The sequence below is a fragment of the Miniopterus schreibersii genome, assembly GCF_964146895.1.
Source record: "Miniopterus schreibersii genome assembly, chromosome: 16".
Lineage (NCBI taxonomy): Eukaryota > Metazoa > Chordata > Mammalia > Chiroptera > Miniopteridae > Miniopterus > Miniopterus schreibersii.
This window is the reverse complement of record NC_138116.1, coordinates 1763400-1785511: the sequence shown is the minus strand read 5'-3', so window position 1 is coordinate 1785511 and position 22112 is coordinate 1763400. Positions and strand designations below refer to the sequence as shown.

Genomic DNA, 22112 nt, shown 5'->3' with positions numbered 1-22112 from the left:
GCCACAGCCTCCCAGAAACTGCGGTGACTGGCAACCAGGGCTACCTGAGCTCTCATCTTGATCAAGAACATAAAAATGACACGATCGACAGAACTCAGAACACAGCCCCCAGGGAGGCCCCAGGAGCTCACGTCTCCAGGGCCGGCGACCCCCTTTCTCCCCCACCAACCGACACTCCTTTCCACAAACTTCAGGCACTCGGCTCTCTCCCCTGGAGCAGCTTCCCGGCTTTCCGTGTAGGGATGAGATTCCCTTTTATAGGGCACTGCAGCTTAATAGTAAGTAATTACCGTGACAAAGCCCCGTGCTGTGGGCTTGGGGTTTTTTCTCCCATTCTCTACAACCGTCTCCCACTGGAGCCCAGGGAGGGCCTCACCGGGAGCCTTGTCCATGGTCTGGGTTTCCAGGCAAGGTCCCTCCTGCCTGGAAGGGTGACCAGCATCAGTCCTACTCCTCACTGGCCATAATGCAGCAGGGACAGCAGCTTCCCAAGTCCCCTCCTCCAGGGTCCCCCCGAGGGCCAGATGTGGGGGGACCGATAACCTGGGCTGCCCTGGAAAGGGGCCCCGGTACTCACAGGGAGCCTCGCCTCTAGGTGGGCGGGCAGGTGGGGAAACCAAGGCCGGGCCTTGCAGGGTGGGACCTGAGTGTAACCAGGGCCATTCTGGTGAGCTCGTAACGAAAGCCAGAACCCACACCGCAGTGATGCCCCCCGGCACTGGGTGACCCGAAGTCGTCCTGCCTACGGTTAGAACTCTGAAAAATATCAGCGTGGCTGAGTGGCCGAGAGGAGGCCGTGTGCGTGACAACACGCGCCTCTAATTAATTACAGAGCCGCAGTGTCTTGGGGGGACGCAGCCCGGTCTCAGCACCCTCGGGGTCCAGACCACACAGCAGGAGGTTGGTGCTTCCCCGGAGAAGATGGAATTCCACTGGCTGGCGTTTTATTTTCTAATTTCCAAAGACTCCATTTCCAAAGCTGGCCTGTCTCAACGCTGCGTCTCCCTGTGCCGCAAACCACGTCTCCTGTCTTGCTTGGTTTCCCGTCTCCTGCGCCTGCGACCAGACTCGCTGTTGAGACGAACGCACAGCCTGCATCCAGCACCTGCCGCCCTCCCCAGGAGCCTGCCCGGGAGGGAAGCCCGATGCCAGGGCCCAGCGGGGGGGCACCCCAGGCCCCCCTCTGTGCTGCCCACGTCCAGGTGACACGGAAGCCTCCGTCTCTCTCCAGAGGTGGTTTGGGATGGCCCAACTCCCGCACTATGTCACTGTCTGTTCTGTATTAGCCCTGGGCCACTAGAGCTGCATGTGCTCCTACACAATTGCGCCCTACGAAGAGCCAGGAAGCGGCTGCGTTCTAGAACTTTCCCACCCTGCGGAGACACACGGCACCCTGCAGACAGCGGAAGGAAACGAGGTGCTTCAAAGCCTGGCCCGATGGGCACGCGCCAGCTTTTCCAGAAGCAACTGTTCACGGTTGACTCCCAAATGGGATGGGGATGCTCCGAGTGCCACCCATTGGGGATGCATTCACCCAGCCCTGGAGGAATTGGGGTGCCCTCCCCAAGCATCCTGTTGGTGCCTCCACCCCAACCAAGGGCACTGACTCCATCAAGACAGCGGCACTGTCTGTCTGGCACTCTATGGAGGCTGTCGTCGGCTTCATCTGACCTCAGCCCTGCCGCTCGGTCCGGGAGGTCTGCAGGTTTCCGCCCTCTCTCAGAAAGGGAATTGACTTGCCTAAGACGGCACAGCCGATATACTGGGGGTCAGTCCCCAGTCCAAACTCTGCCAGGGGACCTGGAGCCTCTTCCAGCAGCCCAGGCATTCCTGCCGGGTGGGGGTGGGGCACACCCAGCTCCACTGACTTCACCTGGGAGCCTGTCAGGAATGCAGATCTCCAGTTCCCACCCCTGACACCCCCACATGATCCTTGCAATTGTGGACATCTGGGAGGTGCCAGAAAGCAGACCTGCGGCGAGGTGCACCCCGACTGTCTGCAACTCAAATGGCAACGGGGAATTCTGGGAGTCAGCCTGGCTCAGTGGGTCTGGGGCCCCTTAGTTGCTCTTGCTGCCACCGAGCTGTGTCCAGGACTGCCCAAATGTCACAGGTGGTCCTGGGGACAGTGAGACCAAGGGCTCTGGGTTGCCAGCCGCTCCTGGCCACCCCTGCTCCTGTCGTGCAGTCCCCTGGACCTGCCTCTGCAGTTGCTGACATGTTTGGCAATTCTGCTGCGTGAGTCCTTGTAACGGGCGGACCAAACGCTGGGGCCCTGGCTCAGCGCTGAGGGCCCATCTTTGTCCACAGCTCCTCCTGAGCTGCCTCCCGTGGTTCCTTCTTTTTGGGTTTTCTGGAGACCTCAAGGGGCATCAGAAGACAAGAACCCACCACCCAAAGGCCCAGCCTCACCTGGAACCTCTCATCGCCTCCAAAAAACACACTCTGCCTGCGTTCCTTCCTCCCAACCTCCACACAGGGAGAGGTGGAGCAGAGACACGACCACCTAGACCACCAGGCCCGGCCTGACCCTGACCATCGGCCTCAGGGTGGCACCCTACCTCCCATCTCCATGCCCAGCCCAGGGCACAGGCCAGTCCTACGGGAGCATCCCTGCTGGGCCGGGCAGGCCCCAGGACAGTCCATGTGAAGCTCTCTGGCCTCGATGTTTTCCCCCTTCAGACTCCAGGCCTCCCCAAGTAGCCCGCAGCCCCTGCAGACCCACGCAGAGGTTGAAGGCGCTAAAGATAGAGGAGGCAGCCCCACAGCCCAGGAGGGAGGGAGGGAGGGAGGGGAGACAGGCCAGGAGGGTGGGCAGCCAGGGTACTGCAGCCCCCGCAGGCTCTGGCAAACGCAGCACCGGAAACGCAGACCCAAGAGGCCAAGGGGCCTGGGGAAGGCGAAGGGATCCCTGGTCCGTCCCCAGTTCAGGCCTAGGACCACACTAATTCTGCACTGGGTGGGATGGCAGGGCCCCCGCCCCCCACACCCGGCCAGCGGGCAGGCGGCAGCCGATGCTCTGTGCGCACCTCCCCGTGGAGCATCCTGGGGATGTGGGGGCTCAGAGTCGCCGGGTTTCCTGCCCTCCTGGCCGGCCGAGCTTCATGCGCAGCCCCGCACAGCCCCGCATATTGCAAAAGTCGGGCCCCAGCCCCCTTCCCTGTGGAGCTCCCCGGGCCTCCCTCGCCAGCACCACCAGGCGGGTGGCCCGCCTCCCCGTAGGCCCAACGCGCAGTTCCCGCTGCAGCAGAGCTCGGCGTCCCCGCCGCAGCCGCCGCCTCCGTCTCCGTCCACCCCTGGCCTTCCCCACTCCGCTGGAGAGGGGCCGTGCTCCCCACCCCGCCCCCCCTGGCCGACGCGAAGTTCCCCAAAGTGACCAGGGCGCCGAGAACGCCCTCCCCCTCCCCTCCGGCTTCCCCGGAGACTCCGCCCGCCACCCCCTCCCGCGCCTTCAGAAAAGTTGCAAGCGAAGCCCCAAACTCTGGTCCCCCAGCCCTGCGCAGTGCGAGCCCCGGGCGACCCCCACGCCCGGCCGCGGCGCAGGGGCGCAGCTTCCCCCACGGGGACCCAGCGCCATGACGCGGGAAGCGCAGCAGGGGCCCAGCGCGCCGTGGGGACCGAGTGCGGGTGTGGGCGGCGGGGCCGGGCGCACGTGCGCGGGGCGGGGGGCGCGCGGGGCCCCCCGGGCCGGGGGCGCTTACCTGTTGGAGGTAGAGGAAGGTGGGCGGGCAGGGCACGGAGTGCGGGAGCATGCTGCCGGAGTTGGACAGCAGGAGGCAGCCGGAGTTCGCCATGGAGCACAGCATGGGGCGGCAGGGGGGCGCCCCGCGGCGGAGGCGGCTCTGCGCTCGCTGCGCGGCTCGCACCCTCGGCGCGTCCCTCGGCGTGTGCGCGCGCCCTGCCTCCCCGGCGCCCTCGCGGGCTCGGTCTCCTCCTCTTCCTCCCCCGGCCCGCCCCTCCCCCTCGCGGCGCGCCTTCGGAGGCGGGCACGGCGGGGAAGCCGCGCGCCTCTGCCCGGTGCTCCCCTGCCCGGGCGGGGAGGCTGGGGAGAGCGCGCGCGAGAATATGGCAAGAGAGGATCCACGCGCGAGAGGACGGGCGCGGGGAGCGGGGGAGGGAGTCCGTCACTTTGGAGCGCCCGGAGCCCCGTCTGCAAAGAGTGGTGCGTGTGCGAGTGCGCGCGTGTGCGCGCGTGTGTAGCGGTGGGAGGGGGAGTCCCCGGCGGACTCCAACAGCGCACGGAGCCCCGCGCGCCCCGGGGAGAGCCCCCGGAAAGGCGGCACGACAGCTGAGCCCACGCTTAACCCCTTGCCCGCTGGCGCCTGGGCGCCGGCCTCGCCCCCTCCCGCGGCCGCGCCGCCCTCCCCCTCCTGGGAACCCCGCGCCGGCTCTGGGGTGCGGGGTCTGGAATCTGCCTTTGCGCCCTCCCCCCGTTCCCTGGCCACTGCGGAGAGGAGCTGCTCTGCCTGGTCTTGGCGTTGGGAGAAGCTCCTCTCCTACGGGAGGCCGGCCTGGTGGCGGGTATGTCGGTGATGTAATGAGGCCATCTACGCAGAGGCTTCCGCGCGGGCCCGCTTCTCCCGCTGTCCGGGGCTGGGAAACCCAACTGGAGCTCCTGGGCATCTCCCCAGACCCCCGTGAGGCACCCTGCCTGCCACAGGCACATGGTCTTGTGGATCCTTAATATGGGGGAGGGGGCAAGGGGCGCTGGCTACAGTGCATCCCCCCTCCCCACGCTCAAACACACTGGACCTTGTGTGCACACATCCACCCAGCAGGAGTGCAGGGGTACCCACCCCTGAGTCCTGATAGCGCTTGGCACAGGTCTTGGCTGTCCCTATACACCACTGTGGCAGGTGTGTGTGTGTGTGTGTGTGTGTGTCCACAAACATCTGCAGCTTCACAAGCCACCCCCCCCCCCCAATGGGCCTGCCATGCAGTGACACCTGCCAGATGCCCACTGGCCAAGCTTGGTTGACCAGGCCCAGCCACAGGTGAGCTTGGCTGTGGGCTGTGAGGGGGACGGTCTGCCACTCGCCGTGGTTAGAGGCAGAGACACGGAGAACACACCCAGCCTCTCGCCCCACTTATGCACACATCTCCCAGGAAAGGGGCGAATCTCAGGTACCCAGCAGCAATTCCGGACTCGCCTGTCCTACCTAGAGGCACCTGGGATTCCCCTCTTCTCACTTTGAAGAGCAAGCCCTGCCCTGGAGGGAGGCAGGGCTGGAACCCACTGGTAATGGGCAGACCCCCAGCCTTGGAGTCCCATGGAGGCCCCCTCGTGTGCTGTGTGATTTAGGAAAGCCGCTGTGCTCCCTGGACTTTGGTTTCTGCACCCAACTGAGAGACCACGTCTGAAATGCCCCATGACCCTCCCTGCAGGCCACGTGGATGCTGCCACTCAGGAAGGAGCAGAGAGGAGGGCAGCGAGGGTCTGTCTGTGGCTCACTGCAGACCCGGGCGGGCAGGTGCGTGCCCCTTGGATACCCTCCTCTCAGGACCCCACGTCTCTCAAACAAGGCCGCTCCCAGTTCACCTTTCTCTTAGAGGGAGAGGGGTGCTGTCGGGCAGGAGGCGGATAGAAGGGACAAGAGTCCAGGGAGAGACCGCAGGGGGAGAGCTGACCGCCTGGCCACAGTGATGGCATGGCACACAGCGGGGGTGGGGACGCCTGACTGTGGGCCGGGGAGGCCTTCCCCTGCCTTCAGGTTCACGGGTTATAACCTGGTCACTCAGAGGAGGTGCCCCTACAGCCTAAGACGCCGGTGGGGCGGCCTGGCGCCCAGGCCCAGGCATCCAGGGCAGCAGCACCCGACCGGGCATAGCATTTGCAGGTGGGTACCTGGCAGAGGGCTCTCCTGGGGAGTGTGGCACCCAGAGTGGCCCGGGCTGCCAGAGCACAAGCAGCACCCCTGGCCTCCTGCCCCTCCCCTTTCGGAAGCCTCCCCCTTCCTTCCCGTCGCAGCCCCCATCAGTCATGGCTGTTCCTGCCCCGGAGGACACTGTGGAATTTGGGGAAACGTTCGCCCTCAGCCCCGGCTCCCAGTCCGCCCTGCCCGGGAGTCACGCACTCACTCGCCGGCTGCCCGCTGTACCTGCACATCTACTGAGACCCAGGCTGTACCCTCCCGCAAGAGGCCTCGGGAGCGCACCCCGAACAGTGCCCGACACAGCTTCTTGTTGAAAACCCACTGTGTGCAGACACTGTACTGGGGTGAGCACGGTCAGGTGGGGAAACCAAGCCAGCACACCAAGACTGCAGCCTGCTCTGCTGAGAGCTACAACAGTCAGGAGAGTGGGAGCTCAGATATGGGGTGTGGTCAGGGGAGGTCTCCTAGAGGGGACCCCTGAACTCAGCCACTGGCCCTGAAACGGCCAGAGTAGTGGCTAACGCCAGATCGGTTTCGGCACCTGGTCATCTGCGGGCCTCTCAGCCCAGCCACCTGCCTTCAAGTCTCACCTCCGGAGAGTGTCAGGCCCAGGAGCATGTCTGGACACCTGCCTCCATCAGCAGCTAATCACACCCAGGCTCCAGGGAGACCGAGAACAGCAAAACAGAAGGGAAAGAAAACCTCTTGAACAGCGTGTGTGTCTGGCTGATTTCTCAGGACGGGGGCCGCTGCCTCCGTGGTGTGTCTGGATTTATGACTTCCACTAGGAGCCAATTCCTAAATGGCAGAGCGAGGGAGGCCTCAGTCCACTGGGAGGCATCTCTGGTGGGTCAGGCCGTGGCACAGCTCAACTGCAGCCCATCTGGACTCCTCTTGGTCTCCCCTCCAAGAGTCCGCGTGTCAAGAGGGAGCAGGGCTCGCTGGCTGGCCCACAGCGTCACCCGGTGCCTGGCACAGCTCCTGGCAGGGGCAAGAGTGGCTGGGCCTGTCCTCCAGTTTGTCCCAATGGTGAGCTGGCCGCTGCCAGAGGGTCCAGGAGGCTCAGGCACTGAGGCGGTGCTGTGGCAAGAAGATCAGCCCCTGGGGTAGACGTCCTGATGCCTGGGTGTCAGGACCACCCCCTCGTGCATGGACTGGGGCAGAAAGGAGAGTGCTGAGTGCTCCTCCAACAGTGCTCCCAGGCACGCCCCAGGGGCTCGGCTCTGTTTTCCGTGAGTGTTTCTGTGTCTGTCCATCCTCAAGGCCAGGAACCTTGTCCTCACCTGGACCTCCAGTGCCTGGCACAGGAGTGGCACATTAGGCCCTGGGGTACAGTAGTCTCAGCCCCCCTCCCCCCCCGCCCCAGCCCTCTAGAGACCCTGGTGCCTCCTGGGCCAGGTGGGCAGCCTGAGCGGCAGGTGGGGAAGCCGGGGCCCGGGGCGCTGCGGCCCCCGCTTCTGGGGTGAAGGAAGGCTGTGAGGGGAGCCGGGAGGAGCTGTCATCCAGCACTAATATTCACCACTTAAAAAAAGAGCCAGGGGAGAAAATACCCCGTTCACCCTGAATTTGAGAAGGGCCTTGTTAGGAGGCAGGAACCGAGCTGCAATTATTTCTACGCTCCTGGGCACCACTATAAATACCAGCCAAGGAGCGCCTCACACGGCCCAGCTGCTTCCAAGGCTTCCGAGAGCTCCTGGAAACTTCCTGCCCCACCCCTGTCACCTTCCTTCCCTGCAAGAGTCTGATGGGTGCAGGCACAGCCGCCCACCCTGCCCCTCGAAGGGCAAGGCCTGGCTTTCCCGCCCTCCCTGGGCGAGCCTGCCCGGGAGACCCAGGCCCACGGAGCTGTGCACACACCTTCCGCCTCTCTGGTGTGCACTTCTGTGACATGACACAGGAGACCCCGGGAAGAATATGGGCCAGAAAGTGTTTAAATGGCCTATGATTAAAAAAAAAAAAAAAAAGTTGGCAATTCTGTGGCCAAATGACTTGGGGGAGTGTTGCCTCTGACGACACCCCCACCCCACCCTTTGGAAATTCCCAGGCTGTACACTGACACCTTCCAGCGGGAAACAGGAGGCTCTGCGGCCCCTTCAGGGGAGGCCGGGGGGGGGGGGGGGGCTGAGTTACTCATGGGCCTGCTCCTTCCTGTTCTGAGTGCCCAGGCTGCCATCCTTGGGCTTCGCCAGGCAGAGAGGACAGCATGGGGCCTGGCAAAGGCTTCCCAGGACAAGGGGTGAGCTCACCGTCTCCGGTTGCAGCTGGGCTAAGATCTACAGATACACTGTGCTCCCGGCTTCCCGCAGAGCCAGGCCTCCTGCCCAGCTCCAGGGTATTTGGCGCAGGCTAGGGACAAGCCCTGGGGGACCAGGGAGGGGACAGTGGCGGAACTGCAAGTGTTATCTCCACGGGGGCCAGGCTGGGGTGGGCACAGCTCATTGCACATGTGTGAGGGGGTGTGGGGTGACCCCAGAAACCTCTATTATGTGAACCAACCAGACACCCCCACCACCAACTGCACACTCTCTGGGGAGCTCATGCCCCAATTCCACAGTGAAGGGTAAAGGAGCGGAGCGAGGAGGAAGCGGGGTTCTCGGGGTGCCTCCCACAGACACAATGAGGAAGAGGTCAGGTTGAGGACAGAGAGAGCTCTGGCCTTCTTGAAAAATATAGGGACCCCTCAGACCCCCGCAGGTGGTGGCTCCCTTATCTTGGGAGTGGGGGGCTTTTCTGCTTCACCCTGGTGTGTCTAATTCCCCCAGAAGAGCAGGGGAGTTGGCCAGGGAGTCCCTGCAAGGAGAACTGTGGACAGGACGGGAGTGAGTGGTCCAGCAGGGGGCCCACCCACACCCCCAGGGCCTCCCCTTGGAGTTCAGGCCTGGGGGCGCTCCCCACCCCCGGGCCCTGGTGCATCCCTGAGACACCAAGTGCTCATCAAGGTGGAGGGAAAGCCAGGCCCGGCCCAGGCTGCCGGGGCAGCACCCGCGTGCGAGGGGCTGTTCCCTGCTCTTCCGTGCAGCGCCGACGCTGTCCCTATGGCCCCAGCCCACGTCGCAGCCAAAGTAAAAATCGGCGAGAAAGGAAGTTTATTTATCTGTTTAATTAAGAGGCGTTTGCTTCGGATCCATCCGTCTCACTTACAACCATGTCCCAGCAAAATTAAACATAATAAATACCGGAAGACTGAAAGCAAAGGGCAGGCCCGAGATTACGGGCAGACCAGGACTGCCCAGGCTGAGCTGTAAGTCCACCTTCCCCTGGCAAGTCCCTCTCCCCGGGCCCGGGAGCTGGGGAAACGTACTCAGGAGAGCCACGGGTGCTGTTCCACCCTGCTCTTCCACGCGGCGCCGATGCCAAGCTTTATTTATTTCCAACGAGCCCCAGGACTTCTCCCTTCTCCTGGAGACAGGAGCAAGCCCAGCACAGAGCACAAAGAGCCTCTGAGACGAGCGGCCTGTGCGGTGCCGCTCGGCCGGTGGGCGAGAAGCCTCGGCAGCCGCCGCCCTGGAAAGCTCTCTGAGGGCTCCAGCTGCATCTGGGCCACGAGCTGCTGGCGAGGAGGCGGCACGGCCGGGAGAGCCACGGAGAGGCAGAGCTGAGCACTTGGGTGCCAGCTGTGGCCAAGCCGCCATTCGGGATCCTGGCCCCAGGACCCACGGGGGCCAGAGGAGGAAGGGGGCAGACTTTGACAATTTTTTATTATTTTTAAAATACGTCTTTATTGATTTCAGAGAGAGGAAGGGAGAGGGAGAGAGACAGAGACAGGAATGATGAGAATCATTGATCGGCTGCCTCCTGCACGCCCCCAACCGGGGGTCGAGCCTGCAGCCCTGACGGGAATCGAACAGCGATCTCCTGGTTCATAGGTCGATGCTCAACCACTGAGCAACACCGGCCAGGCAGGAGGGACTTTTCTCAGAGCCTCAGAAGCCGGACTGTTTGCTTAAACTTCACCGGAGGGAGAGTGTGTGGGGGGAGGAACCGGTCCCTTGGGACCCTTACCGCCTGCTAACTGGCAGCACCGAGCGCCGCTCGCCGCTCTCCTAACCTTCCCAGCCCCACCGAGCGCGCTTCGTCTCGCTCAGTCCTCTCCAGGTAGATGGGGAAGGTAGAGGGATGACACTCTGAGGGTCACAGAGGCGGCCCGAGGTCACACGTGAGCGAGGGGCAGAGTTTAGGCTGCGGAACACGCCCGGCTCACAGGCTCACGTGACTTTCCACGTTGCTTCCTGCCACCGCCCTGCGTGGCTTCTGTGTCCGGGGAGGCACCCCCGCCGTTAGCCCTGGGCTCCCTCTCTGAGCAGGATCGGCCTGAAGCCCAACCTGTCCACGTCATCGGGGTTCGCGACAGCTCGGGCACCTGCGGGCCCCATCGATGACCGTGAATTCCCTCAGTGGGAGGCTGGAGAGCGCAGCAGGGCTGCCGGCCGGTGGCGGGGCCGAGGGGGGAAGCTGCCGCCGCAGTGAGGACGCCCTTCTGCGGGGCTCCTCGTGGATCTGGGAGTGCTCCTGTCCCACCCACATTTGTGCGTGTCTCCGTGGCATCCCGGGGCACCACAAATGACCACGAAAAAGAAAAGAGTCCTGAGAGGCACAGGAGTCGGCATATCGATCTGGAGGTGGCGCTTCGAGCCGTGACTGGCTCACAGATGAAATGCCCTTAATGTGCGGCCATGACTGGTGGCAGCCACGGCCCACGCCAGCGCAGGTCTCATGTTACAGGTTTATCGCTGGCAGAGGTTGTGGGGCCACGGAAAACCCACGTAACTCACTGCTCCGCGTGGCCCACTGAGGGGGCACCTCGAGCGCTAAACTTGACCTTGGCCCCCCCTCGCTGGCTGAATGCCAGCTCCAGGGACAGCTCCAGCCACTCGCCTCTCTCCGGTCACCCCTCCTGGCCCGCAGGGGACGAGAGCAGCCACGGGGCACTGGCAATGGGACGGAAGGAGATCTGGGGTCACACTGTCCAGCCCCATGCCTCCTGCCTTCTCGCCGGCAGTCACTAGCCTTCGGGGACAGGCGCTGTCTCTTTTTTCCTAGAAGCACTCCGCCGAGAGAGACCCTGGCATCTCCCTGGGGAGCCCATTCAGGTTTTTATCAACCTGACTGTCAAGAAATTCCGCCTCGTGTCTCACACAAACCTTTTCCATCTTCATTTTATTCAAAGGGGAAAAGCCTCGAAGGAGCCCCAAGGGGGAGCTTGGACCCGCAGCTGGAGGCACTGTCACTCCCAGGGGGGGCGGGGGTCACCCCCAGAACCCGCAGAACAAAGCGGGGGCTCCAGGGGAGGGGCCCAACAACAGCCCCGCACGCCTCAGGGTGTCAGAGGGGGAGGACCGTACGTATGATGTGGCGGTGGCTTGGGACTCTCCCGGCGCTGTGACCGGCATGAATTTGTGTCAAGTTCGGTTAGAACCAAACTGGAGAAGCAGAGCCTTCAGGGCCCCTAAGCGGGAAGGGCTCAGGCCTGTTCTTCCACCCACAGGCGCTGGGGCCGAGCTGCCTGGGGAGGGCGGGAAGCACCCACCGCCGTGTGTCCCGTCTCCACAAAGACGGCCACGGAAACAGTTGGCCTCTCAGCTCTGCCGTCAATTAAAATGAATCTCACTTAACAGAGAAACCAACATGCCTCCCTTCAGCCTTGGGTGAGGAGAGGCCGCAAAGGGACAGACCCAGGGCAGCCCCACAGAGAGGGAGTGACGGCCGAGCGGTGGCCCAGGCCCAAGGACGTGAAAGTCAGGTCCTCCCGACGCTGAGCCAGTTTGGACAACTCGGGATCAGGCATCTGCGTACAGCCCCAGCCCCCAGCACCCAGCCCCCAGCCCCCAGCCCCCAGCCCCCAGCACCCAGCACCCAGCGAGTTAAAAGGCAACCTCAATTCCCCGGGAAAACCAACGTCAGGGGGCTGGCCCCCAGTGCCTCCCCTGCCCCTTCACGGCCCTAACACCAAGGCATCGGCTCATTAAAAGCTCATTAGGAGCCCAAGGCAACAGCGCCCAGAGGGACAGTGCTGTCCCAGTGAAGACCATGGCCCTGAGGAGGTGGGTGCCCTGTGCCAGGTGGCCAGTGCCAAGCCGCGGACAGGAGCTGAGCCCCAGAGCAGGGAGATGGCGGGAGGTGGGAGTCGGAGGCTCCTGATGAAGCCTCGTGGGAACTGAGCTCATCGCAGGGCTCAGAGGGGCCGGGACCAGCTTGTCTGCCAGGAAGCCAAGGGACAGACATTTACCTGCCAACTCACCTCCCCACGTCCCCAGGACAAGGGGACCCAAAGGAGCTCCTTTCTTTCTCGGCTTTGAGGGGAGTGAGCCGGGGCATGGAAGAGAGAGGGGCTGGCGGGACCCCGGCTGGCACCAGCCCTGCCCGGCGGCTGTGACGCGCCAGGGAAGCCGGTGGATTGCAGCCCACTGGGCGTGCAGCGCAGGAAGGGGCAGGGACGCTGCTGGGTGTCTTAGGCTCCCTACAGCCTGCCGAGGGCGGGGGAGCCGGGTGTCTCTGGTGGGGGTACGGGGCCCCCACCACACTCCTGCTCCCTCTGGTCCCGGGGAGGGCGAGAGCCCTTCTCTCTCCTGACCCACCCTAGCCCTGGGGTCCGGCGCTGTTTTGGCACCAACGCAACTCTCCGGCTCCCAGGCATGAGGTTTCTGAGAATTCACTGGCAAGGAGGCCTGGGCAGAGCTGGCAGGGGCTGAGGGCCCTGCGCCGCCTCAGCATCTCCCAGCCCTTCCTCCTGCTGGGAGTTGCTGCATCAGGACGGGAGGAGCCGTCTGTTCCTTTCCTCACTTCCCCGGGATGCGGCGACTTCTGATTCCTGCTTGATTAATACACAGCCAACAGAAACTGTACTTAAGGCAGCTTTAATTCTCTCAGGTCGCCCAACTCGCAAGCGGGAACGCGGCAAGGAGCCGGCCCGGCCGTAGATCAAACACGGGGACCTTCGCGTCGCTCCGTGGCCCGATTTCTCATCGCTGCTGCTGCCCAGTAGCCCTCCCTTTCCCAGGGGAGTGGGGTGGGGACGGCGGCCGACCGTGGGTGCCTGTGGCTGAAACCCACCGGGCAGCCGGGAGCAAGAGCTGGAGGGACTGGGCGTCAGCCCCGCACGCTCGAGTCCTTCAGCACCAGGGACAGCTCCTGCCAGCCCCGGCCTCCAGCACCTGGCACATCCCCTCCTCCCTGAGCCAAAACCAGACGGGTGTCAGTGACCTCACCGTCTCGCTGGAGGTGCCAGCGGCTAGCCCTGCTGATGGCCAGCTTTCACCCAAATGTCCCCCAAGCCGAGGGAGCCCTGCACGCCCTGGCCAGCCGCCTCTGGGTGGCCGTCTCTCCATGTAGCTTTTTCATGCTGGGACCCGGGACGTCCCCAGTGAGAAGCAGGCTGCTCTTGGGGCTCCCTGGCCGTCTCCCTGCCCATCCCCGGTGCCTGCAGCTTCTTCGGGTCCAACAGTTTCCCTCCGGGCTGAATCTCATCCCTCCCCACGTGCCTCATTAGCATCTCCTGAAAGGGGGCTGGGTGTTCCTTGCCTGGCTGGGGGTGGGTGTTGGGGGAGAGCGATGCCTGGGCGGCTGCCATTTCCTCGGAAGCCTCTTTTATAGACCTGGTCGGTGTTGCAACTCCGGAGGCGCCGAGAGCGGCAGGACCCGGGGGGTTACCCCAGGAAGCCGGCCTGTCAATTCCTCCCGGTGGGGGCAGGGCACGCGCCCGGGAGGGAGAACCCAGCGCGCAAAGCCGGTCGCATCTCAGAGCAGGATCTTCCCGGACCAGGCTCCGATCAATCCCCGCTGCCACCAGCACGCGGTCTATTAGGAAGAAATGTCCTGACGGCAGTCGAAGGAAGCCCCGGACGCGCCTGCTCACGCTCCCCCTTGGTGCCTTTTTTATTAGGGTATCCCTTAGACCTCACCCCGCCGGATCGATCACCCCCCCACTCTGCCTCTATCCGCTTAAATATATCGTCTATAGATTTTTCAAATGATTGCTACACTTTCTCAGGGAAGGATGCAGTGGTTAAAATTAACGGCAAATTTATAGGAATCCTATACGGCAATTACAGAATTATAATGAAGCGACTGCCACCCGGCCGAGGGCGGGTAATTGGAAATCCACGCTGGGAGGCTGGAGCCCGCGCTGCGCTGGAGTTGTATTTTTGAGAGCAAACGCCGTGGAGAGGGTCGGCGGAGGCTTGAGCTGTCCGGGTGCTTCTCTGGAGCGAAGGGTGGTTCGATGTCCGCTTGGAGGCGGTTTCAAAGGACTATCACTCCCTGGCTGGTGCGGCCCAGTGGGCTGGGGCGCCGGCCCATGCACCACAAGGCGTCGGGCTCAGTCCCCGGTCAGGGGACATGCCCAGGTTGTGGCTCAGCCCCCGATCGGGGCACGGACAGTAAGCAGTTGGTTGGCGTTTCTCTCTCACATCGATGTTTCTCTCGCTTCCCCTCTCTCCAATTAAAATGAATAAATAAATAAGAGGAAAGCCGCCTCGGCTGCCACTCAGGCAGGTGGCAGGTGGTGACCGGGGCAGGCAGTGTCCTGGGCTAGGGGGCAGCCCTGGTGTGGGGAAGGCAGGGAGCGTGTGGGGGGAGGACTGCGGTTACCTGCAGAGGGGGAAGGGTGGAGACGGACATGGACAGGAGCAGCCGGACAAGCCCGGGGTTCTCCCTGTCCAGGGGGTCAGTTCTCCTCGCAAAAAAAATATTGGTAAAAAAAAAAATCGGCTTTGTTGGTACAGACACCGACTTCGTCCGTATTTCACACGGTGCGGCCTGCGTTCCTGCAGCTGCCACGGAGAAACAGGCATGGGCAGCTTGGCAGCTTTCCCCTCTTAGGGACCCCGGTCGCCCCGACGGCCCAAGGGGACCTGCAGTGAGGACACTCTGGTGCCGAGGAAGGGAGTTCTGCAGGGGATCCAGGCACAAACTGCCTCCTGGTTCTTCCGGAGTTTTCTGCAGACCCGACGCCGTCCAACCCAGGAGCCACTGGCTCCCGTGTGTGCCACACACAAGCTTGGTTTCGAAGACTTGGTGGAATAGGCTGGAAAATAATTCGTGTATTTTGGATATATTAGGTTAAACCAAGTAGGTTGTTAAAACTAATCTCATCCGTTTCTCTTTGCCACGTTTCCCACGTGGCTGCTGAAAGGCAGGCGTGGGCACGTGGCCGCTCGGGTCTCCCGTACCGGGACGATGTCTTCACACTTGGCCTCGGCACTATGTTCTCACTGTCGTCACCACTGCCTGCGACAACGCCTGGCCTGTGGTGACCTAGCGAGAAGGGACCCAGAGGAACAGCCAGTTGGGTCTCTCCTCATGGTGGGGCCCCGAGGACTCAGGTCCGGGCTGGCGGGAAGCGCCCCGGATTCCCTATCAATGCAGACGTCCATCGGCGGGTCTGCCCCATGTCAGTCCATCTGTGTGGCTCCGTTTCTGTTTGCTCTGTCCTGCTCTCAAGCCCAGGGGTGCTGGGTGGTGGGTGCTGAGTGGGGGTGCTGGGGGGTGGGCTGGCTTTCCTTCTTGCTCTCCCCTCCTGCCCAGAGCCGGCCAAGGGCACCAGGACTCCGAGCGCCGGTCAGCTCTGGGCCCAGCTCACAGCTGTCGCTTCTGCCTCTGAACCTGCACCCGGAGAACACATCCCAGCAGCCAGCTCCCAGGATGCTCAACTAGTTTGCATTTGGCTCTTGGGTGAGTTATTGATTTTTGTCTCTGGTGTAGAGGGAGAGGCCTCGGAAATTCCATCCCAGTGATCCAGGGCTCGGCAGCAACGATCGCCATCCTCACAGCACTGGGGACTGGCCGGGGTCAGGCACCAGACACCCTCAGCCTCGGTCTGCACCCAGCCCTCCCGGAGGTGGGGAGAAGCGATGAGGAGGGTGCAGATCATTTTCTCGTTTCATCAGAGGGAGAAGCAGAGGTGGCCCAGGGTGGGCACTGGAGCCCGAGGCCTGGGGTCCGAGTCCTTGCCCCGTTCTACTTGGGCGCAGAGAGAGCCGAGCCTGTCTGAAGACTAATCCCAGGCCTCTGCCTTGCACCGCACCCACGTGGCCACCTCCAGACCCTCCACTGGTAGGAAGCGGTGCCTCCACAGGCTCTGGGTCACCCCAACCTAGAGGCAAGCCCGTTTCTGCCCTGAGTACCCATGGGACTCAGAGTGAGCGGCTGGACACCGTCAGCTCTACTCGCTGCATCTCTCGGAACAGGATGGCGACACCTCCCTCCGGGGCTGGGGGGACTCAGAGATCCCGGAGCTGGCATGTAGTAGATGCTCAATAAATCGTGTTAATGACTTCGCCCCACATCTACAGAGCGCCTCCACACGCCAGGCTTCATTCTCGGTCTCTTCTCTCTTCAGGGGCCAGATGAGGCAGCCGGCATGGTCTCCCTTCTCTCCTCCTGGACGGAGAGAACGTGCCCCATTCTCCAGGTCTTCCTACAGAACGTACCACTAATTATCTATGCAAATGGGTGGAATGTCCCCGGGCCTTTAGAAAGAGCGGAGCCTCCACAGACGGCTCTTCCTGGAATCTGAAACGCACGGTGACGCTTATCTCTGCCTCCGAGTTAACGTCCTGACCACTGTTTGTCTGGCTTATGCCCCAACCTGCTCGCATTCTCAGAACCCAGGCCGATCGGGGGCGAGGGGGGTGCCCTAGATGTACGCCGGGCCCAGCAGCCGCAGGTCACCCCCGGGGGTGGACGACACCCTCCGAAAAGGAAGCAGTGGGCGCCGGGCTCCTTCTGGATAATGTCCCCCAGGGGGACCCGCAGAGGATGCCTGCATTTCTGCTTCAAGGCTCTGCCTGTGGGGGCGGCCGGGCATGGGTGGGCTAAGTGGAGGCCTGGGGGCCGTGCTGGCTCCGAGGAGCCGTGATTTCTGTCCCCCGGAGGCGGGCGCGGGGATGTGTGCCCACGGCAGCCCTCCCTGGGGAGCGTCCGCGCTTTGATCTGTCTCTCGCCGGCTCCTCTCTGCGTCTCTCTCCGTGTCTCGCTGTCTGTGTGAGTCTCTCCATCACTTCCGTTGCTCCCTCCACTGGCTCTATTTCTATTTCGAGTGCTCTCATCCCCAGGGCAAACCAGGAAACAGATATTTCTTTCGACAGACGCGTCTTCCAGGCAGCTGGGGCTGGGGCGGGGGAACCCAGCTTCCCTCTAGAATTATGAGCTTTGGTGGCCACGGGGGTTGCGTGGAATGGGACACCCCTCTTCATGGCCACCCCGTTTCCTGCTGTGGGACAGGGAGGGAAGGAGAAAACATGAACCCACCTCTCTGCGCCCTGTCTCTTCCCCACGCCCCGACTCACACCGACATCTCCAGGTACGGGGGGTGGTCCTGCCCAGACCCTCCGCAACTAAGGCCATGTGTGCCCGTGACTGTCAGGTGCCTGGCTTCTTCGGACCGCCAACTGATTTTGCCCCCTTGGGGCCTCGCCCTGTCGGGAGAGTATGGGCCGGCTGGCACCTTAATGCTGCGGCGGAACTCGGGGCCGTTCTCCCCGCTGGGCCGAGCGGCTGTGCCTCCTGGGAGCTCCCGCCCTGGTCCACGACCCGCCTCCTCCCGTCCACACGGCGATGCCTCCGGCACAGGTGCACCAGGCGGGGGGGAGGGGGGATGACCCCGGTGTCCTTCCAGCTCTGAAGGGCCCCAGCGCCAAGGCCACAGTGAGACACCGGCACCTGTGTCCCACATGCCAGCTCATGACACACATTCCAATCTGTAACCCGGTGTCCCTCACACAACCCAGCGAGACGGATGGGTATCGTGGGGGAGACCGAGGCTCGGAGAAGTGCAGGGACTCCCCAAAACCCACCGTCCAGGCCTCTCGCCGCTACGCTATGGTTGTCAGGGGTGCCAGAGCCCCCTCCGTGCTCCAAGCTTTTCAAGCCCAGCATCCTGCCGGCTGCCACAGAAACGCTGAGAACAGAAGCTGAGCGTCACCTGCAGCCCTGCTGTGGGCCCGGGAGCTGGGCGCTGGGTTCGGGGGAGCAGGGCTGTGCGCATCTCGCGGCCTCCCTCGCTCCTTCCCGCCGCCTCCTCTCTCCTGCACGTTCCTGACTCCCCGGTGGGCGGCGGGGGGAGGCTGACGGAGAGCCTGGGGCAGACAAGGGCAAACTTCCTCAAAAGTTAGCTCAACTTCCAGGCCCCTCTCCCCAGCTGCCTGCGGCCCACGACCCGAACGCTCGGTTTCCCACCGACGCCTCCCCGACGGCGCTGTCTCCTGCAGCCGGTTCCCTCAGAGCTGTCAGAGTCCTGGGTGACGCACGCCTCTGTAACATCAGCACCTTAGGGGGAGAAGGGCCGGGGTCCTCTGGGTGCTCCGGGAGACACTGAGAAGGAGTCCCTGACATGGGGGTGCAGCGGGGAGACTCCGGGGGGAGCAGCCCAGGCCCTGGGGTGCATCTGGAATGCACTGTGCTCCTCCTGCTGAGCCATGTACACAGACTTCGGGGAGAGACCCGGGGACTGGAGCACGACCGGGGGAGGGGCAGCCCCAGGAGAACGCCGGGGCTGCATCCAGGGCGCCCGCCTCATGCACTGACTGCAAATCCCTGCACCCAGCAGCGCTTGCCGGCCTTCAAAGCTCTGGCCACCACCATCTCCTGCGATCCACAAGCACACACCCCGTGGACGTTCGCCAGAGAACCCCGTGCCTGGGAAGGGGGCACACACAGACTCTGAGGGCTGTAGGGCACGCGGGCAGGGCTGACGTGGACACTGCTGAAGCCGGAACCCCCTTTAGAGGGGAGCTTATGGGAAGCCACGTACATGACATCCTGACCCAAGTCCACCCTACGGCGGGCCCGGTGGGCCCGCGGACCAACCTGTGGTCCGTTCTCTCCTATCTGAGCACATAATGTGGACAAATGCACTTAGCAGTGGGCACAGCCCTCATATTGGCTCTCAGGTCAGGGAAAATAATTACGCCCACCCCAGGAAAGCCGCGGAGGTCAGACCCACCATCCAGACGTGAAGGAGGCAGGGGTGGGGTCCCCATCGCGTCAACGTTCAATTACCCCGTGAGGACCCGATGAATCCCGGCGGCTGCGGGCGGGCGGCTGTGAACTTGACATCGACCCCAGGGCTTATTTACCGGAACCGATCAGCGCAGCCTCATGAGCCCCAAGTCCCTCCACGGCGGATGCTCCCAGCCCTCCCAGGGCGCACCAACCACGCACACCGGGAGACTGGACAGCCCGGTGACCGGGTGGCCAACAGATGTAGATGGGCTATGAGGACGGCCTCTCCCCCTGACTTTTCCCCCCCAGATGCCACCATAACAATGTGTGTGCCCGGCGGACGGAAGGGCAGCAGGAGTCCTAGCCTGACACTGTAACGGCCACACCCTGCACACAAGCCCGGGTGCCCCCGTTTCCCCATCATTTTTCACCTGGCATTGCCTGGGGCCAGGACCTGCAGAGACTGAGGAAGCTATGACCGGGCATAGTGCCCACTCCCAGGGCTGCCAGCACCCGAGACGCCCCAGCAGGCCCACTGCTGTTTGTGAGAGTGCCCACTGAGCACCCTGTGCACCCGCTGAGCCTGGCACACAGTGGGCGCTCCCACAAACGTGATCGAGGGAAGGCGGGTTCCTTCCCTGAGAGCCCGAGACGCTCCGCTGGGTGTTAGGGCCCTGATGGCGTCGCCCCTCCGGCGGTGCGTGGGGCCGTCTGACCCCACGGCCACTCACCATGGGGACATGGCGCCCAGTGTCACTTTGCTTAATGATTTTTAATAAAAGCGACATCGCCCTGGAGGCCTGCACGTGGGGGGAGCAGGTGGGGCCCGGCATCTACCTGAGGGGAGAGAGCGTGGGAGGCGCCGGCAGGTGAGGCGGATTGAGTCCTGGGGGTGCCCGTCCTGAGAGCCCAGGAGAGAGCAGGCTGGACGCCCAGGGGGCCCTGGATCCTCGGCCCCAGGAAAGAAGAACCCTAAATCCTCATGATTAGGCTTTCTCATGCACAGACAGGATATTAGCTTGCGTTCAAACAGCTTCGATTACCCCCGGGCAAACTTTAGAAAACATAATATTTATAGAAAACCTCGTTCAACCCTGTTTGCTCTTTATTTCTCCAGCAATTACTGCTAATTTGGAGACGGTTTGCGTTGGCATCTCCGCCTGGTGCCAGTCAATTACGAAGCCACCCACTGCCCGATCTAGAGGCGGAGGAGGCTGGGGTGCCCGTGACGGGGGCCCTGTCCCCACTCCCCGTTCCTGCTCCCCGTGCTCAGGGCAAAGGCCCCGCCCGGCCCCTGCAGGTGCTCACCCACCTGGGCCACTGCTCGGTCTCCCCGGGCCACCTGTCCGCCCTCGGCCTGTGGTCTGCTGGCCCATTTCCCCGAGGTGTGGCCGCGGGGCCGTGGGAGGGAGGGCTCGCCCTGCTCTGCCCCCCGGAGGCTCTAGGACGGGCCTCGCCCGCCCGTGACTGCCCCGCGCCCGGCTGAGCCCAGCGGTGCCGGCCCGGGGTGAGGCCAGCGGGTCCTCCGTCTGCTCTGGGCTGCAGCCCGTCAGCCACAGGGACGCACTGCACCCAGGTGGTGACATCTGCCGCAAATTCAATCCGCGGCCCTGCAGACGGGGGGCCTGGGACGTGGAGAGGGTACAGCGTCCTCGGGGTTATGAATGAATAATGACTGGGGAGAAGGAAGGGGCGGGGCAGGGAGCAGCTCCCCCGCCAAGGGGCCGGGGAGGGGACCCTGAGGGCGGCCGAGCCTCTCCTGGCCTGCGACACATCCCCAGCTCGGCTCTCCGCACTGTCCCTCCTGCTCCGCAATAAAGCAAACCCCACTCTCAATAATTCAGCAGAGGAGAGGGGCCGGGAGGGACGCCCACCCCAGCGCCGAGGGAGGGCAGGAGGAGAGGGGAGGGTGGGTGGAGGGAGGGCAGGGTTGAGCTCGCCTCCCACACACCTGCCGGCTCTGCCGTGTCCTGATTTAAGAGGTGCTTGCAGGTTCTCTGTCCCCAACGGTGACTTATGGCAGCCGCCGAGCGCTGCGAAGTCCACCCAGAGCCTGCGAAGGCCCCTGGCCCTCCCTCCGGACATAAGCGACCCCTCTGCAGAGTCCACGGATGGGAGGGGGCTCAGGCAGCCCACCCATCCGTCACCGGCCGGCTGTCATTGCCGGGAAGTCCTTCCTTTGGGCAGCCTCTGAAACCGCCTCCAGACTCCGCTCGCTAACCTTAGCTGACCTGCGGTCACGCAGAGTGAGCCACCAGTGCCTTCTGCGGGCCCGGCCCTCGAATCCCCCGGGACACATCCTCTGGCCGCCCAGACTTGCCTCCTCTGGGCAAACAGCTCCCATCTCATCGTGAGATGTTCCAGGAAAGTCCCCCTGGTGCGCAGTGGGCGCCTCCAAGGTGACCCCAGCATTCCAGGGTGGCCCCCACCAGCTCCTGCCTTCTACAACCTCGGGATGTACCTTTACTCACACAATCCGAATGAAATTGGCTTTCAAAGGCAGCACCTGTTTTTAGGGTGACTACACCTCCGCTTGCCAGGGACACTCCTGGTTGACACCGTAATTAGTAATGGCACCTCCGGTTTGGACGACACTTTATTTGGTGACCGTGATGCATCGAGTGTGTCCCTACAAATTCACGTGTTGAGATACCCCCAGTGTGACGGTACTTGGAGGTGGGGCCTTTGAGAAGAGATTAGGGCACGATGTGGTCATGAGGCTGGGGCCCCCTGATGGGATTAGTGCCCTTTGAGGAGCCACGAGAAACCTTGCTTCCTGCCACGTAAGGACACGAAAAGGCTGTGGCTGGGAAGAGAGCCCTCAGCTGGCACCCAGATCTCGGACGTTCCGCCTCCAGAAGCGCCAGAAAGGAACTTCTGTTGTTTTTATAAGCCGCTCGGTCTAAACGCCGAGCCGCCTGGACGGAGGAGGACAGCCACCCTCATGACACTGAACTTACCACCAGCTAAACCGCTTTTTAAGCCACCGGCTGGGATAGAGGCTGTGCTCTCTGCAGCCTCCCGGTGAGGCCCACAGCCCACTGGCCTCTGCCGGGCTCAGCAGCAAAAGGAATGAGGAGCGGCGGCCGGGCCGGCCGGCTGTGCGCAGCTCCGCCCTGCTCTGGACCGCAGGCAGGTGTCGGAGGGGACGGGAGACGGGCGGTGTCTCCCCCCGGCCACGCACGGGCACGGCCTCTCCATTCCCGGTTCTGTCTCGCGCGGTCCTGCGGGGGCCTCACTATTTCCCTCCCCTCCCGAGCCCCCCCTGCCGCCCCTGGCGCGAGCTGGGAGCAAAGCTGC

The 22112-nt window shown here is 63.4% G+C and overlaps 1 protein-coding gene across 4 annotated transcripts in view; it reads right to left on the bottom strand.

The window, feature by feature from the left end:
• Positions 1-22112, bottom strand: part of RBFOX3 (RNA binding fox-1 homolog 3) — a 184029-nt gene that overhangs the window by 46814 nt on the left and 115103 nt on the right. Inside the window, exon 1 of one of the 4 annotated variants that reach the window (XM_081161189.1) lies at positions 3702-3885. The exons of 2 other annotated variants lie outside the window; for them this stretch is intronic. In XM_081161189.1, the coding sequence (XP_081017315.1) occupies positions 3702-3806 (105 nt within the window). In that variant the 5' untranslated portion in view covers positions 3807-3885. Of the gene's footprint in view, positions 1-3701; positions 3886-22112 lie in introns of those variants that run through there. One more of the 4 variants, XM_081161191.1, reaches the window with a different exon arrangement.